The sequence below is a fragment of the Petromyzon marinus genome, chromosome 50 (assembly GCF_048934315.1).
Source record: "Petromyzon marinus isolate PM22_M1 ecotype Great Lakes invasive population chromosome 50, UKy_Petmar_22M1.pri1.0, whole genome shotgun sequence".
NCBI classification, from domain to species: domain Eukaryota; kingdom Metazoa; phylum Chordata; class Hyperoartia; order Petromyzontiformes; family Petromyzontidae; genus Petromyzon; species Petromyzon marinus.
The window spans coordinates 7,905,566-7,923,654 of record NC_133716.1 but is presented as its reverse complement, the minus strand read 5'-3'; the positions used below and the strand labels follow the sequence as shown (position 1 = coordinate 7,923,654).

Below are 18,089 nucleotides of genomic sequence, written 5' to 3'. Positions count from 1 at the left end.
ATTTGATGGGGGGGCTGGGGGAAGTAAAAATAAAAGAGGAAAAAAATTAAAAACTTTCAAACCAAAGTCGTTCAAACTCGTACCGGGCGCAGATCGTTTGGCCTCCGCGGTGCCCGCTGCTCGCGATCCTCCTCCAGCGCCTGCTCCTTGGGCTGCTTGCGCTGCTTGCCACCGCCGCTATCGGCTGCCCCTCTATCGCCGAAGGCGGCGATGGCGATGGCGACGGCGCCGCCGTCGCCACCTCGTCCGGCCTCGGGCAGGAAGGGAATCCCGGCGACGCCGGCGGCGCGGGCGACGTCGCTGACGCGCCGCCCATCGCAGGAAGGGGGCGACACGGTGAGCGGCCGGTCAAGATGGCTCTTCATGTCGGGCCGTATGTGCAGCGACGAGGCGAAGCGGCGGCGCTCCTCGGGGTCCAGCTCGCTGTACAGCGCCTCCGAGCTGGCGCGCAGGTTGATCCGCCGCAGCTCGTTGGTGCGCTGCTCCCACACGGAGCGAGGCTTGCCGCCCTTGCCTTGCGCGTCCTTGCATCTGCCGTGCGTGCGTGCGTGCGTGCGCACGCGAGAGTGCGTTGCGGACGACAAAGAACGTACGGCGGTTAAAGACGTCGCCCGAACTGCGAGGGAATGATGCCGCCGCTGGAAGGGATCATGGCCCCGATGGTCAAGAACACCGACAACGGAGGAGCGGTCATGGAATGGAACGTGTTTGGGAGTAGGCCCGCCAACGGGAACGGAGCGATGGAATCAGCTCGTGCGCCGGTGGCAGACGGATTATTGCATCGCAGGCCCACGGGAAATGGTTGCTTGGTGAGGCCTTCATCCAGCAGTGATTTGATCATGGCTGATGGTGATTAATGTTAACAAGTAAAATGATGTTGAATTGGGGATGTATAAATAACTGGTTTTAAAGCCATTAGAAAGTGGGTGAAGCCCACTACGAGCGCATAAATAAAATGCATCCAAACAACAGTGCACACAAATAAATGATTTTCGCTAACATAATATATTCCGGCAATGACAAAACAAACTGTAAAAACTCCACCGAAATTTCTACTGTGAAGAAAAATCGCACGTCCAATTTAGCCATGCACACCGCAAAAGGTTGACTGCACGCTCACTTGCTTTGCCTGTCTTGAAGCGTGAAAATAATAATATACAACGTGGCAAAATAAACACCGACTCCCAATTACGACGGGGCTATATCGGAGATACATCATTGCACAAACGTCAGCCGAGGAGGCAAGAGCAGAAGAAGTGCCAGAAAAAATGTAATGAGTATGTGCCCAAATGCACTGCAGAGATGGCGGGTGTTGTTGATTTAAAAATGGGAAAAAAAAAATCACGTTTAATTATTTAACATTTACCGAGCAGATACGAACAACATTAGTCGTGCGGACGTTCAACACTAGTTTTAGCCACATCAATAAAATGCGCAATGTACTGGAGCAGAATGGCAATGCTTCATTAGGCGCTTCATTATTTCCCCATGATTAGCATCGTGAATGCATGTTTATCGCTACATTAATTTACACTATGCACATACATCCGATGTTATTATGGACCCTCTACTTCCAGTTGCCCATTCAATAAAGAGATATATTTGATGACCTAATAACACAAACTGGCTGCATGCTCAATGTTCATTGGAAAATGTAAAAGATTAGTTGCCAACATTATGCTCCATCTATCAGTAGTGCTCAACAGCATAACTAATCACCTGCCCGTGGCAGCAGAATAGATTGGGTGCATTTGTCCTGCAGGTGATTTAAGTTCGTTACGCAACACATGTGAGACCCACAAATAGAAGCGTTGTCGAGCGAATGCGTTGCGAGTGAATGCGTTGAGAAGAGTTAACGTTAAGATCGGCAACAGAAGCAGGAGACAAATATTGTCTGGCTTTTGCCGTCGGTGCCATCGATGAATCTCAAACGCCTTTTTTTTTCAATTGCACAATCGGCGTCATGTGATGAGATGGAACGCCCTTCTTGGAGCTCTCGCAAACCAGTGCCTCGTCCTGTGTTAAAACAAAGAGAGAGAAAAACACGAAAGGAGATATCCAAACCAGGGCCACTGGGCTTTCCCAATTGTCCTGCTAGACTGAAATGTCTGCCACATTACAGCCAAACTTAAATGCTTAATTATCAGAGCTGGATTTTGTTTGCAAACTTTATAAAAATATTTTTTTTACTTAATGCGATGTTTCTTTTGTGCAGTCATTGGTGGCTGGACTGACACAACTCCATTAACCAAGAACTCACTTTAACCATTCGGTAGAGGCCACCTGGAATCGAACCCAGCAGTGTAACCAGGCTCAGCACTCGGCTCGTGGGCCAACCAGCCACCTCCCCAAAGCTCAAACCCCTGAAAGGATCAACTAATCACACCCTGCACCGTCAATTGGACACAATACACCAGCTGCATTGGGCAAGTTTCATTTGAGATAGGCAAATGTTTGCAGATGGCATGTTATGAAGCCCCATGTCATGTTTTAAGAGGTTTGAATTAGCTAATAATTCGTGTGGAGACAGTCATTATGGTTTTCTGTTCGTCGTTACACGTATTTTGTCTCATTCCATGTCATCTATATATTAATATGCACCTAGGCCAGGTGAAAGACTACGACTCTATCACCCGTTACACGGAAAAAAATCCCATCGAGTAATAAATGCCAGTGCAGGAAGGCGGTTCAGGAATTTAAATTGCAAACGAACCCGGGAACGAACCTTAGCTTCATTCGCTAAGCGTCATTCCCCTATGGAACAAGCAAGCAAAAAAAAAACCTCCTTGAATCAGCATCCCGCTAGAAGTCGGCCGCCCCTGAAAATAAAACCCGACAGGAGCGCCGACGCGACCGACGCGAACTCACAGGGCATTTAAATTGAGAGTCGACGTCCTGGGCAGAGCGGAGAGGGGGGGATTGACGACGCCGAGCCACGCGCGGCGAAACGTGCGCATGGGTGAGAGAAGAACACAACAAACACATCGGCGTTAAAAGGTCGCCCCGGTCAAAAGGTCGTCGTCGTCGGCGGCAATTCGACCGGGGGCCCACAGGCGACGTTTTCTAACGTCGGGAGGAGAGGAGAGAAAAAAAAATCTAACTTAAGCAATCCCTAAACCCGTCGTTTTTGTATCTCTTTTTTTTAATCATTCATTCCGAGCTGCACTGCCACGCAACGAATGGTTCCTGTAAATCTGCAACCTGATTTGCATGGTCGCATTGTCTCTGGAGGAAACGCTACCGGGAAGCGGTGGCATCGTGCGCAGTGTCAGGGGGTCGTCTGTTGGGGCCAACAGCGCCAACAATAAATGTGGGGTAATTTAATCAAGACGGGCGGGAGAAGAAAGAGCCGGCAACAATTTTAAAACGCTCGGTCTCTCTGTGGAGACGCTAAGGTTTGCGAGCGATGTGTATTTACTTATTTGTGAACTGTTTATGTAAACTCATTGTGCGCTGCTGTGGAACGTCATGGGCGAGAAGGTGTATAAACAGACCTCCGTTGTTCTGTCTCCACTTAATAATACAATATTTAAGATATTGGCCTACTGGCATTGCATTCAATATCATCCATCAAATTTTTTTAACAAGCTAGACCCCGCTAATGAGACCAAGAAGGTCGAAACCGGTCCAAAGTTCGCTTGCTTACACAAGTGCTGCTGCGGTAATATTGGTCTGGAAAGCTAATAGGTTGACGGACTAAATAGATATTGTACTTGTATGAAGGGACACATACCAGAGGTCTGTGTATTAGATGTCATTCAGGTCGTATGACTGATAACCCCACAATTCAAAGAGGCACCATTCAGCCAATGACATTATCGTGTTTTCGGTTGGTCTCCCTCTAACTCTGTGTGGTGAGGGACCTACGCTTCAATCGCTGTCGACCTTTGAAAGTGATCTCGCCGTGACAGGATGCCATCCACAAACGTGGCCCACACGCGTTCAACAAAGGCAACATTTTGCTGCTGGACTTTGACCCACTGCCCATACAGAGACGCGATCTCGCCGGGTCTCAGAAACTACACAAGGCTGAGTGAAATATGTGGTCTGCACGACGATTGAGATGAGCCAATTGGTCAAATATACAGGGTGCTTCAAAAATGTTACCACTTATGTGGACCCATCGTTTTGAATGGAAAAAAGTACACGGATAACATGATAACAAATGTAATGTTAATAGCTTCAAAAAGTCAAAGAGTCTCCCACGTGTTCGCCATCGTTGTCAACACGTGGCCTGGAATCCTCTCCGGGTGGTCACCAGGGCCCGGAGGCAGCAGCACATGTCACGTGGTTTTGTTGCAATTTCTCAGAAGAGTTAAAACATTTTTTGAAGCACCCTGCATATTGCGCCGGTCGGGCCTGTATATCGTTAGCGCTTGTGTCAATGTAAAAAAAAACTAAGTCCAAGTCTATGACCCCTCCTGATTTGCTGCCGAGGAAAACAAACAAAACCAAACGCACCCAATAGCGTCACGTCTCGCAAGCTAAGCCGGGCCGGGTCTGGATAGAGCTTAGATGGACGACCACATGTAACTGTTTTTTTATATTCTGCATCGTGGGTTGTGCATGAAAAAAAATCCATTGCAATGCTCCCATCTCTATAATTCCACCCCTTCTCCAATCAGCACTGACCAATACGGGTGAAGTATGGTCAAGCAACCCCCTTGCCACGGTGTGGAGAGGCCCTCACAAAGCAGTGGCTTAACAGGGGGCCGTACACTTGGACATTCAGACAGTCAAGGCATTGCGCATTTCCATATTTTTGTAGAAAATCAGTAAATATACGTTATCTGATGTATAGACGTGAACTTCGCATCAGGTTTACAGGATTTGGCAACCATATGATTTGAGCTCCACATCACAGCTGCTTGTGTAAACTACTGCTTCCAGCAACGTTGCTGACGCTGACACACACACACCTGTAGATACGATCACGCAATAAACTGCAAGCACGGCAAGGTGAAAAAGGGCATCCTTGAACAACAATAATAACGTTAAAGCCACACGGTGTTATTATATTACACCAAGGCCACACACGCATCAAATCACATCTAACATTTAAGTCGAATGCGAAGTTGTTGGAACACAACTGGAATTTATTACAGACCGGGTTCTCAAAATGTTGTGAGTCGATGGTCTCACCCCGGTCACCAATGACTGCACATTAATAATAGAAATTTGGTTTTCGCTTAAGTTGCCCAAATTCCAGATATGAGAATTGAAATACATTCGTTCGATTGCCGTGCCAACGAAAATCGTTTTTTTTCCCCTCTTGATGACGATCGCTTGTGTTGACTTTACCGAAAGAACCAAAGAATATGAAAACAATAGCAGTGTGGGTGAAAGCCCCTCCCCCAACTCCCCTGCCCCCCTCGCCCCGCCCCGCCTAATGTGTCAACGTAACAAAGGCCTCCTTGAAGGTTTTTTTTTTGCGGAAAAAGTTGAGTGAAAATATCTCACGGCCATTCGCACACACACTGAGTTGCGCTGCTCGGTGAGATATCCCGATGGATTTTTTTTTAGATTACGAGACCGGTAGAGAGATAGAGAGAGAGAAAAAAAAAAGACCAACAAAAATATTTAGATCATGGGACCTCCTTTTTCCAGTACCAAAATATGAGAATAAGTTTTCCCATTTTTTCTGGCAACTAAACAGGTGTTAAGATTTTGTTTTAAAGCTTTCGTGACTGCAGGGATTCATATTCTTGGTTCTTTCGGTAAAGTCACGTAGAAGGGAAACAATAAAATAATAAAAATATAAAACAATACAATTCTCACGACGTTTCGACTGCAACACAAGCAATCATCATCAGGTGTGAAAACCACAGCATGGAAATTTGAAAAAAGTGGCGGTTTTTTTTTAAAGTTAGCACCACAGATAGCGATTTGACAGTTATTCAGATGGACGAGTCCATCTATGTTCGGAAAAGAGGAGGGGGAGACGAAAATAATGTATGCGGTCTGAAAGCCACCGTAAGCGTGAACAATCAATTAAGACCCGAAATGGTTTATCAACTCCTTCCAATGATTGCTAAGCCATGATCCATCTTCTCGTATGAAATTGTCTGTGTTTGTATATGTGGGTAGCCTCATGAACGAATCTTTCATGGTAGCCAGATGGCTTGCAAAGAACCTCTGTCTTGGAGAAGTCAGTACATACTTCACTTGGAATGGAACTTTCTACAAACAAACTGAGGGCACCCCAATGGGCTCTCCCCTATCTCTGGTTGTAGCCAACATTTTCATGGATAAATTTGAGACTGACGCCATCCAGACTGCCACTCTGCGCCCAACCATATGGAAGAGGTACGTGGATGACACTTTTGTCATCTGGCCACATGGCCGGCCTGCTCTAGACCAATTCCTCGACCACATCAATTCCATACACCCAGCCATCAGATTTACCATGGACGTCGAAAAAGATGGCAAGCTACCTTTTTTAGATGTCCTAATAAAAAAGAGACCTGATGGTTCAATGAGCCACTCTGTCTACAGGAAAGCTAACCATACGGATGCTTACCTGAAACCGGATTCCCACCACCATCCATCCCAGAAGAATTCCCTCATCAAGACTCTGCACCATAGAGCCCAATGCATATCTGACTTTACCGAAAGAACCAAGACTATAGGTGTTAAGATGTTAAAACATCAAACTGAAACCTTTTAACTTGAAACCTGAAACGCCTTTTGGCGTCCTCTGTTCTAACACCGTTTTGAGACGAGGCTCAAGAGAAATCTTTCTCTGGTGTGGACCAATCAGTTTAAAAGACAATGCATATATTATCGGAGCATGTTTTTGTTTGCATGCTCACCACAAGTACGTGTGGTTAACGCAGCCAGGATTCCTTAAAAAAAGGATTCTGTTTTGGTGTTTTAACATCTTGACACCTGTTTTATTGCCAGAAAGGATAAAAACCTATTGTTATACATTTGGATGTTCATTGCGTTACGCTGCGTAAAACTTCTACAGGACACGCAGGGCAACACCGAGCCTCTTAGCTGAATTGGCTGAACACAGCACTAACAATGCGTGCTTTTTAAAATTCTTACAAACGTATTGTACGTTTTTTTTTGTTTGCAGTCTGACCACAAATACTGTGGTTAATGAATACATGATTCCTTGTAAAAAGGTTTCAGTTTGGTGTTTTAACATCTTAACGCCTGTTTTGTTGCCAGAAAAAAAGGGGGAAAACCTATTCTCATAAATATTTAGTGCAAAAAATATATACACATTTTACGATACTCTTCAAATAGAGGAAGCGGACATCTAGAGATTGAGAAGGCTATTTTCTTGGAGCAGAGTATACGGGGGTTGCATTGCACGTGCTCGAGATGGAAATTGAGACGGAGTTATGACGTAAGTGTAGATGAAGACACTTCGTAGAGAGTCAATTCGTAGGCAAAAGATGAAAGGATTGCAGCCAGTTGCATAAGTATATTCCTGAAGTGAAATAACCTCGTCGTTCACATTGGGGCGCAGGAGAACTATCACTCGAAATATCTAACGCAACTGACCAACGAGTCTGGACTGCGGTGGGAGTCTCAAGCAATGCGCATTGCCGCAGGAAAGGAATTTTATTCTGTCGGACCAGCAGCAGCAGTAGCAGAGGAGTGAGTTCCTAGCACGCAGGCTGATGTTCATCACATGCATAACCTGTATAACCTTGTATGTGTGTATATATAGAAGTGTGCAAGTATTATTAAGATCATGCACATGTGACGTTAAATTACCAGTCGAATGTGTATATATGTATTTATACAGTCCCATGAATTGTATGCAGCCGTCCAGCGTGGCGCATTGGCAGAGAGCTGGACTCGCAATGAGATCCTGAGCTGTGGGTCCACTCAATCTTAATGAGAATCTGTATTTATCCTGGAGAAATCCGATGAGCTATGAAGCTCTTTGTCAAGTATGTCCAGGAGGAGCGGGTCAGAAAGTTACAACAACAAACGATACAAACAATGATCGGAGTGCAAAGTTACGGGAAAGGAAAGCAAATCACAAAAAATAAATGTTAAATGGATAAAGTATATAATTAAAAATTGCAAGGTACACCAATTCCCAAGTTGGTGCAAGGCAGAAGAACAAGAGAAAGAGCAGTCCCAGATCACACCAAGACCACACAAAGTCCCTAAATAAAATTACACGTTAAAATGTAACTGTCGGAGGGGAGGGTGGGGAGGGGCTGGGTGGGGAGGGTGGGGAGGGGCTGGGTGGGGAGGGTGGAACTGGGTCGGGGGTGGGAGGGGTGGGGCTGGGTGGGGAGGGTGGGGCTGGGTGGGGGGTGGGAGGGGTGGGGCTGGGTGGGGAGGGTGGAACTGGGTCGGGGGTGGGAGGGGTGGGGCTGGGTGGAGAGGGTGGGGCTGGGTGGGGAGGGGAAGGTGGGGAGGGGCTGGATGGGGAGGGTGGGGAGGGTGGGGCTGGGTGGGGGGTGGGAGGGGTGGGGCTGGGTGGGGAGGGGCTGGTCACCCCGTGGTGCCCTTATAAAACTCAACGTTTAGCCTACTCACGCCGGCTTGTGCCCGCCCTCAGTCGGGCATATTTGCGGAATACACCACGTGGTGCCGCCGTTGACCCTGGCCATTGACTGAGCAACCCAACGTTCCTACCAGCTCCCTCCGCAGGAATGTGTAAAGCGTATTTTTTTTAAAATATAATCTTAAGGAAGATTTTTTTTACGACGTTAGGGAGGGAGGGGAAAATCAAGATTGTTCCAACAATCAACAATCAATCGTCGAGCAGTGATCATCCACAGAGCGGTGGGACGCTTACGCGCTGACGGAGAGGTTGGTGGCCGACATGGGGCTCACTTCAGCCACCTCGCGCGCCTTTTGTATCGCCAACTTCTGCGTCGCCGCCTCTTCCTCCTCCTCCTCGTCCTGGCCGGACAGAAGCGATCAAGTCACTCGTTAAAAATCGACATTGTCGTGCGAAGCAAGCCCGCGTCGTCCTTATAATGATTTCACTTTATTGAGCGTCATTGCCGGTCCCTGACACAGATGATACGAAAAACAAAACCCACGCTTAGCAAATAAAAAAAATAAAAGACGAATAGATAAATAACGAGAGAAACAAACGCACGTAACAAGAAAATGATCATCACAGAGATGACCGCGAGTTCCATCCCTCCCAGCTAGCCAGCCAGCCAGCAAAACTTTCAATCTTATATATAGAGGCCTGTCTCTCTCCACCTTTGTCTTACCCTATCTGTACTTTATATCTAAACTAATCTCGATTGCTCGCGTTGTCTGTTTCTATTTGTTTCTCCATTCATCTGTCCCCTCGTCTATCCTCTCCCTCCCTCAATATTCTTCTCCATCCAGTGCAACTCACCCACTTGCGTCTCCCCAACCTCTCTCCCTGTGTTTTCCTCTCTCTCACCTCTCGCTCTCTCTATTGCCACCTCTCCCTTTCCCAGCTCAATCTCTCTTAACCCCTCCCGAAACCTCCCCTCCCCACCGCTTGTCGCCTCCCCTCGCTCTCCTCTTTCTGTTTTGCTCTCTCTCTCTTTCCTCTCCATCTGACAACTCTCTCACGCTGCGCCTGCCCCCCTCTCCTCGGCGTCGCTCTCCTACCTTCCTCCCTCCTCTATCTCCCTCCCACCCTCCTCTATCGCATTTGCGTGAGACACACGGACAGGATAAATGGCGGGGCGTGGGGGGGTCGTGAACGTAATCGAGAAGCACGGACTGGTCTCAACGCCGTGGAACGAGTGACATCGTCGGTGTGCCTACGGTGCGCGAACACGCACGCGTACCCACCCGTGCGCCAGCCAGCCAGCCAGCAAAACTTTTATTTCCAAAATATAGCATTCAAACAAATAGTTTAACGCCGCCCATACAGGGCTATAGCCAATTAAACGTATGCATAGATTATAAATACCGTACGTTTAGGTAAATGTATTTTTATGAACCCGAATGATATATCTAAGCAAAATATTTGCACTGCACGATATCATTATTATAATAAAGGATCCCCAGAAGTGATGTCCTATGAGACATTACTGCTGTATAATGTACGTGGATGAGCAGTGGCACATGGGCTACAGCATTGTGCTATAAACCTGACAACCTCAGTTCAATTCCCAGAAACATCGATCCCAGGATATTATCTCTCCCTTCATCCAGCTACACTGACCAGCTACACTGACTAGCACGGTGAAGTATTCTTAACCACTGAAAACAGCAGGGGATGGCGACATCTTTACTACCTCACTTGGTATATAGGAGGTTGTGAGTTCGATTCCGACCCTAAAGGTCTGTTTATTTGGAGTTTGCATGTTTTCCCCAATATCGCGTGGATTTTTCTCCGGGTCCTCCGGATTTTCCCTCCACATTTAGAAACACACGTTTAGAGTATTTGGCTGCTATAGATTGCCACATGATAAGCTTCGTTGAGATATCATTTGTGGCAAGGTGGCTTCTGAAAAAGAGCTACTGTATTTAGCTCAGTGAGCCTTATCTGGTGAAATATTAAAAAAAATGGTTAGTTTGTGTATTTTTGTATTATGAATGTATTGCCTTATGCAAAAAAATATTGGGTGAATACATTTGAAATGAATATGTATGTACGAACATCTTTTGCACCGTGCGTAGCCACCTCCAATTAGTGTAATTGGCTATGTATGGTGCCAAAGAAGTTCAACATACATACAACCGTGCTAATCAGAGATGCGAGGGAAGGACAACAAACTAAACACAAAAAATCAGTTCGAAATATATAAGTTTTCAATCTAGATTTAAAAGCGCAAAGCTCCAAAGGCTTCCTAATATCGATCAGAAGGAAGAACATTCCAGACCGCCGCAGAAGCGCATCTGAAAGCACTCTATGCAGTGGTTACCATTATTAAATGGTTAACCAAAAGCCGCTGTGAAAATATCATAAATAATTCGGGTTTGTTTGGCTTCGTGCCAATATCTAATGCAGATATTTGGGTGCCGTCAAGGTTCTATTTCCATTGCCAATTCCCACCGTTCCACTCCCCTTCGCTTGTTCCACGCCCTCTTGACATTACACTCCGTAGGATCGACGCCTCAATGTGAGCATTCACATTCTTTCTGTTGTACGCCACCCACTTCATCATTTCACCCTGCTGCGTCCGTCAGACTTCCATAACCGCAGAACCACCCCCATTAATGTTACAGACTCGTGACTCATGACACCCTGGCTGGTGCTATGAGGATAATGAGATCCAGAACTTGCCGGTAGAGGCCTGGTGTGTCAATATAGCTGTTCCCGTCCTCAACGTCTTGCAACGTCTAATCCAGAAATGTTGAAGACAACCAGTGGGTGCTCCTTCCCTCCCTGTGTATGTGTTGGTCAATTTCAGGCACTCTCATTTCCATTCACCTACATACAACGTAACATTTGGCCATGCAAGACGACTTTGCTGAAATGGGTCTGTAGACTTGGTGACGCTTTCTTGGGTGAGCAAATTAATAAATTGCCAATATTATCAAGGGATGCTACCGGTCGGCACATTGGACTTGCAATTGAGAAATCGCCCCTGTAAGTATGGGAACTGCCCTGTGGGTCTAAGAGAAGTGGGGCAGACTCGAGAACAGAACGTTTTGTTAAGGACTTTCAATGTAGCGGCCATAAAATAACATATTGAGCACGTGGAATAATCACGAACCCAACCCCCTCCTCCCTCCCATACACAACGGCTGAATTAATCAGGCCCAATCCCAGCACTGGAGCAATCTGAGCTTCTAGCTCAGAGACAAGGAAAGTTTAGACTGGCCTAAACCTTAGACCAGTCTTAAATACCTGAGCCCAGAACGGCAATGACCTGGGCCAACGCTCCCTCCCACCTTCCCCAAGGAACATCCCCTTCCTCCCCCCGCCTGCTCTGATGAGTCTGGTGTGCCTGATAGTCGACGTGCCCAGCAATAGCGTCCAGAACGTCAGGATGTTGCGATGTGTGACGTGCGGGGAGGATGTGGAATAGGAAAAATATTGGAATATATTTTAAAAAATCGCATCTGTCCACGCAGCAATGGGGTTCATGGGTGGAGTTTGGGGGAGGGGGGCATGGGGTGGGGGCAACGACCCCCCCCCCAAACTGAACACCTTGATTTCAGATATCTTCAGTAGTTTACAATTAAGATGGGTAAAAAAATATGAATTATATGCACCCGCGATTCCTCATGTGAGGGACAAAGCGAATCCCCTGCTCCCCCCACCCCAAATATAGAAGTCAAACTCTGCCCATGTTGTTAACCGTCGTCAATCCCCATCGACAGGCGATGTGCAGTGGGGTGACAGGAGGATGCGTCCACGTCTGATGTCCGGCCAGTGTGGGAGAGGAGGCTACAGCACTCTCTAGAGGGGCTCTCTCTCGAGCGGCTCTCTCTATTGGAAGCCCGTCTGCGGGTTTAATTGGTGAAAGAAAGAAAAAAAAGTAATATTTAAAAATACCTTTTTTTTAAAACACGCTTTAATTAAACGTACCCTACTAGTAACGGAAGAACTCCACGACTCCGGGAAATGGCCCTGAAGCTTGCCACAACGTAAGGGGACCGTGGTGATTTACAGCCAAAGTCAGTTGAGCGTGGACAATTAGACCCAAGCCGAAACATAACATAAAAAAAGTTTACATTTTTTTTTAATGATAGAATATAGTATTGTCATCAGTATGACATAAGTATACCAAGTTTGCAGTCGATACCACATTGGGAAGTGGGTTACAATTGAGTTACAAGATTTGAGGATAATAATAAAAGAGACCGGTCCATCAAGTATGTGTGTATGCTGAACTTCTGTTGCACCGTACATAGCCGACCGTGTGGCTATGCTTCTTCCTAATGGCTTTCCCCACCGGGAGTGTCGCTGCACTCGTGACATGACATTTCAACCCCAGAATCTTCAGGGTGATGGATAAAAGCATCGTGGTAGGCCTTGGCAGTGGGTTGCGTGTTTAAAAGTTTGGACGCTTCAACTGAAACTTGGTTTTGGGCCACAATCCTTGAGTCATTTAAAGTCTTAGCTGGGATGCTCTGCAGAAATATATTTATGAACATGTAATATAACATTTGAGGAAATCCTCCATCTATGAATACAGACCGATGCTGAGACTATTTTAGGCTACAATAGTTTAAAATATATATTTAATGACTTTGCACGCCATTTTTTCTCTGACAGCATGTCGAACTTTTAAACCTTGCATTATTTTAATGCGAAAAAAATATATTCCTTTTCGAATTCGTATTGTAGCGCACCCACAATTAATTACATTCTTTCTGACACTTGCATCGAGCAATTGTGGTGTAACGCCAAACCAATAACTCGAAAAACAATGTAACCAATCGTTTCATACGATTGACGCACAATTTTTAAATTAAACCACAATACCAATGTCACGACGGTCATAAATAATAAATCGACGCGTGCGTGGGGTTCTCTCTCTCAATCTTCTTGAGTTGTCATACACTTTTAAACAGATGCCGGTAGACACGCACAGCGACACGGGGGGGGGGGGCCTACAAACGGCACATAAATATTTAACCACAGCCGCCGCCACCGTCGTCAGCCACACGTGCTCACGGGCAGAGGACCTCGTTGTTAAACGAGCCGGTGAAACGCTTCCTTGTCCCGGGGGGTGGGTGGGGGGGGCGTACACACACCTTCGTGAGCTCCTGCGCGTTGGCCAAGTTGTCCACAGCGATGGCGAGGAACACGTTGAGCAGAGTGTCTGTGTTGGCGCGGTCGTTAAGGCTATACGGCTGGGTCATCAACTCCGCGTGCTCGCTGGCAAATCGACAAAAAAACGTGTATTCTCTATCGATAGTTCCGAGGAATCTCGGCTGCGTTCTTCGGGTCATGCCTTGTGCTGTTCGACATGATGTCCAACGTTTTCGCCACCCACGTTCTGGAAGCTTCTTGAGTTGTGAAGAACCCGAAAACACATCGCAAGCATGGAAACTTACTAAGAAGTTCCCGAGGAATGTCCCCTGTGCTGACATCTCGAACGCTGCTCAGGATTCACCTCTTTCTCCCAATAATTTGAACTTCATGGTTCGGTCTTGATTTAAAGCTTTCGTGACTGCAGTAATCCAAACTCTTTGTTTATTTCGGTAAAGTCACGTAGGTAGAAAAATAATAGATCACGACGTTTCGATCGCAACACAAGCAATCGTCATCAGGTGGGACAACCACAGCAAGAACAAATTAATCTTCATTCTTATTGTTCTCCTGCCTCTTTTGTATTATTTCTCATTTATTCTGTCCATTTTCTACAATTGTCTCCACTTGCCCTAATACAACATTGGCATCTAAAAATGTTCGTGAGCAGAGTCGGGGCTCTGTAGAGCTCCTCCGAGTGGAGGCCCTTCCACCAGCAGTGGCCTGAGCACGAAGTTGCATGGCTGTCAAGTTTGTATGTTTCTCTTTTGGTTTTCTCTTTGGTTTCATTGTATCGTGATTTGCTCTTTACCGGTGTGTACTTCCGATTTAAAGCTTTCGTGACTGCAATGATTCATCTTCTTTGGTTCTTTCGGTAAAGTCACGTAGAATGAGAATAAAATAATAAATTGATAAAATAAAATAACACAATAATATTCTCACGACGTTTCGGCCACAACACAAGCGGCCTTCATCAGGTGAAGGGAGCGAGACTGTCTGGTAGGACAGCGCTGGACTGTCCTACCAGACAGACAGTCTCGCTCCCTTCACCTGATGAAGGCCGCTTGTGTTGTGGCCGAAACGTCGTGAGAATATTATTGTGTTATTTTATTTTATCAATTTATTATTTTATTCTCATTCTACGTGACTTTACCGAAAGAACCAAAGAAGACGGTGTGTACTTGTTTTTTTTTTACCTCTGAACGCACGTCGCTTATAGATTTGAAAGCCGTTTTATATAACGGAGTTCATTATTATTGTTATTAAATTTGCAGCAATTATATACAACCGTTTGCTCCACGCATGGCTCGGCGCATGTGGAACGTGCGTAAGAATCAATTTCAATCAATGAGTCGATGCGCAGTTTATTTATTTAATTTACCAGGTTAGGCTCACTGAGCAACAATATAGCTCTTCTTTCAGAAGCGACCTGGCCACAAATGATAGCCCGATGAAGTGGCTTATCACGTGGCAATTTTAGTAGCCAAATACTCTAAACGCATTTTGATTCAAAATGTGGAGGAAAAAACTGGAGGAACAGGAGAAAAAATCAACAGGACCACGGGGAGAGAGACACGCAAATTACAAACATACAGTTGTCAGGGTGAGGATCGAACGCACGACCTCCTGCATACGAGGCGAGGTAGTTAACCTCTCGCCATCACGGCGCCCTTACACTGTCACGTTACATGCCTCATACTGTCAAGTGCGGGAATCATATGCCAGCATTGCTTCCGTAGACACAAGCAGGATTAACTACTAAGGAAGTGGCCAAGCATCCCCAGTAGGAAGTTGTCTTGAAACATTTACTTCGAGTTTCCCTTGATAACAATGCAAAGAAACAGCGCATTATGAATAAATTAGAACCAATTTATCCATGTCATCTTTCACAAAAGCAATGTTGTGAAGGTTTAAAGGGATGACTACACTTTCTATTCATGTTTCTTACATGAGTTGCTTGGAGGCATAATCCATTTTCCTACATTTTACAGATTATTTCCATATTTGCCTAGGAAACTAAAACACTAGCAAACTCGTATTGAATTTTACACGTAGGCTTTCACAACCAATATTATCCATAATAGAGGTTTTTGGGTTAGATCGCATAAATATATGTGTCGCTAAACCCACCACCACCCAACGCAGACAATATTTAAGACCGAAAAAGGAGGATTTCTCAACAACTCTGGCTGTGACCTGATGATACTAGTTGTAATTACTGGCGAAACTTAGTGCTCGAATTGTAAATGTTATGCCTTTAATCTCCAACACATCGGTGTGCTGAACTGGTAACGGATTGCAACGTTTTGTTTACGTGACAAACATTACTAATTGGCTGTGTCAGGTGGTAGCGGGTTTAGCGACACATTTATATTTACGCGATCTTACCCAAACACTTGTATTATGGATGGTATTGAATTGAGTGGTTATTGGATTTTCGCTAAGGATCAAAACTATGTCATTTATTTATAAAGTTTGTTGAGCCAGCTCGGCCAGGATTGGGCAAAGTCTTGCCAACTACTTTTCACCCAGGCAAACGGAGAGCTGCACAGAGTAAGTGTTACCAACCTGACAATAACTTATTTAAGAATCACAAATAAAAAAGACAAACAACGTATAAAAAATATATTTAAAAAAATGTATCTCATCAATGGTCCACAAAAATAACTCCTTTGCGTCGAGTGACTGTCGTCCGATGATGAGAATTGTTGGCCTTGTGCGAGTGGGGCAACCGGTTAAGAGCAATTAACTCGCCGTCGGAAGGTGATCGTGAGTTCAAATCATGATTGCGCGACAACTCGGCCCCCATAAACCCCAAAGGCACGCACATGCAAATGTGGACTTTTCAAGGAGAAACTGGCTCACCGCCATGGCGATGTGACGTTTACACCACTGGCTCCGTGGCTCAGTGGTGGCAAGAGATTAGCAGCACTGCAAGCTCATTTAGGCAGGGGAACAATACGTCTGAAAGGACTACCGAACTATAACCTTTACACACTGGTTACGTGTTCGTTACCAGCCAGCGAATACTCTGCTTCCACGACCAACCTGTGCTGGGCCGTTCTGAGAAAACCCCAGAAGGGCATGTTTCTTCTTGTCCTAACACACTCAAGAGTTTAGTCCCTCTAATTCTGTCCCCTCCACCGTATCCTTCTCATTATTTTTGTTAGGCGTAATGTATGTTTGGGTGAGATTTAGACTTTTAAAAACAAAAAAACGATTAAATATTCTGCTATTCAGTTTCAACTGAAATAAGGCCCCGGCCTTGACCGACACAAGAGACACCACTGACCACGCCACTCTCTCCTGCGCTGACCGAGTGATGCTGCGACAGTCTCCGATGGCAGCCCAACGTTAACCAGTTAAAGGGAGTCAATGCAGCCAAGTTTGAGCCGTCGACCCAGCTCAGTGGACAATCGGAGCCCACCTGCCAGGCTGGCAAACTTCCCAGCGGTGGTGAGAAAGTGTCTTGAACGACACGTGCGCGTCGCGCGTGATCGACCGGACGTGGCGTGCCAAATCCTAAATCCGCAGCTGGTGGGGGGAACACACGGAGGTGCGTGGGGGGGGGGGAAGGGGGGGGGGGGCTCCTGAAATAATGAATGTGCTCTCCTTGCTTTAAGACGGAAAAGCAGATTTCGGATGAATTCTCTGCGAGAAAGGATACAGTTGCCGAATAGCGTGAGGACAATGAAGTAGATGCAGAAAATCGTTCCTCGATTGATGCCACCCTGAGATTTGATCGCATCGTACATGACGACATTCCAGTCCTCTCCAGTTAGAATCTAGGGCAGAACAAAATACAACAGGAAAAAAACATCGCTGAGATTGTATGGCTCATTATCAATAAAACGCATGGATCAATATCCCCCTCATGCCATTTCGGTCATTAGGGTCACTTTACTACACCATGTTGATCAACGCTGGTTGGTGAAGTTGGGAAAGGGGGCTACGTTTGGGGAGGGTAGGACCAGTCTAGATATGACTCACCACTGATATTAGTCATGGCCGGAAACGATACTCAGTTCACCAGGTTCATAGCACAATGCGTTTACTACTGTCTCACTATAAAATTATAATTGCAAGGGATGAATGTCAACTAGGTCTGTCCAGGTCGTTGAACTGGAAAATATATCTGAACCCTGGACACCACATATCCAGTATACAATTCACTACAGGCTGTGGCTACCAACCATATGCCACCTACTCCTATAAAAACAGCGACGTTTCCATTGCATTGGGATGTTTGGTCAATCAGCATGTGGGAGGAAACCAGAGTACGGTAAGTCCTCGCTTAACGCATGTTCTCATGGCGTGTTTTCACTCGACCTAACGCTGCAAAGGTTCTGAGATCAAGTAGATTCAGGGAGATGTGGGCAATTACCAATAATCATGATCTGTCACCAACAATCTTGAAATTATTTTCATTGACACCATCAATATAATTTGTCCGACCCAGTGTAAT

At 45.9% G+C, this 18,089-nt stretch overlaps 1 protein-coding gene across 12 annotated transcripts in view; it reads right to left on the bottom strand.

Moving 5' to 3' along the window:
- LOC103091713 (voltage-dependent P/Q-type calcium channel subunit alpha-1A) overlaps positions 1-18,089 on the bottom strand; it is a 187,684-nt gene that overhangs the window by 64,788 nt on the left and 104,807 nt on the right. For all 12 annotated transcript variants that reach the window (XR_012947186.1, XR_012947188.1, XR_012947187.1 and 9 more), the window contains 5 exons: positions 17,292-17,409; positions 13,627-13,694; positions 8,774-8,880; positions 2,869-2,895; positions 84-531 (listed from right to left, as the gene is read on the bottom strand). Coding sequence is in view for 9 of the 12 variants with exons in the window: in XM_076074845.1 (XP_075930960.1) it covers positions 84-531; positions 2,869-2,895; positions 8,774-8,880; positions 13,627-13,694; positions 17,292-17,409 (768 nt within the window). In the remaining 3 variants the exon portion in view is untranslated. The remainder of the gene's footprint in view (positions 1-83; positions 532-2,868; positions 2,896-8,773; positions 8,881-13,626; positions 13,695-17,291; positions 17,410-18,089) is intronic.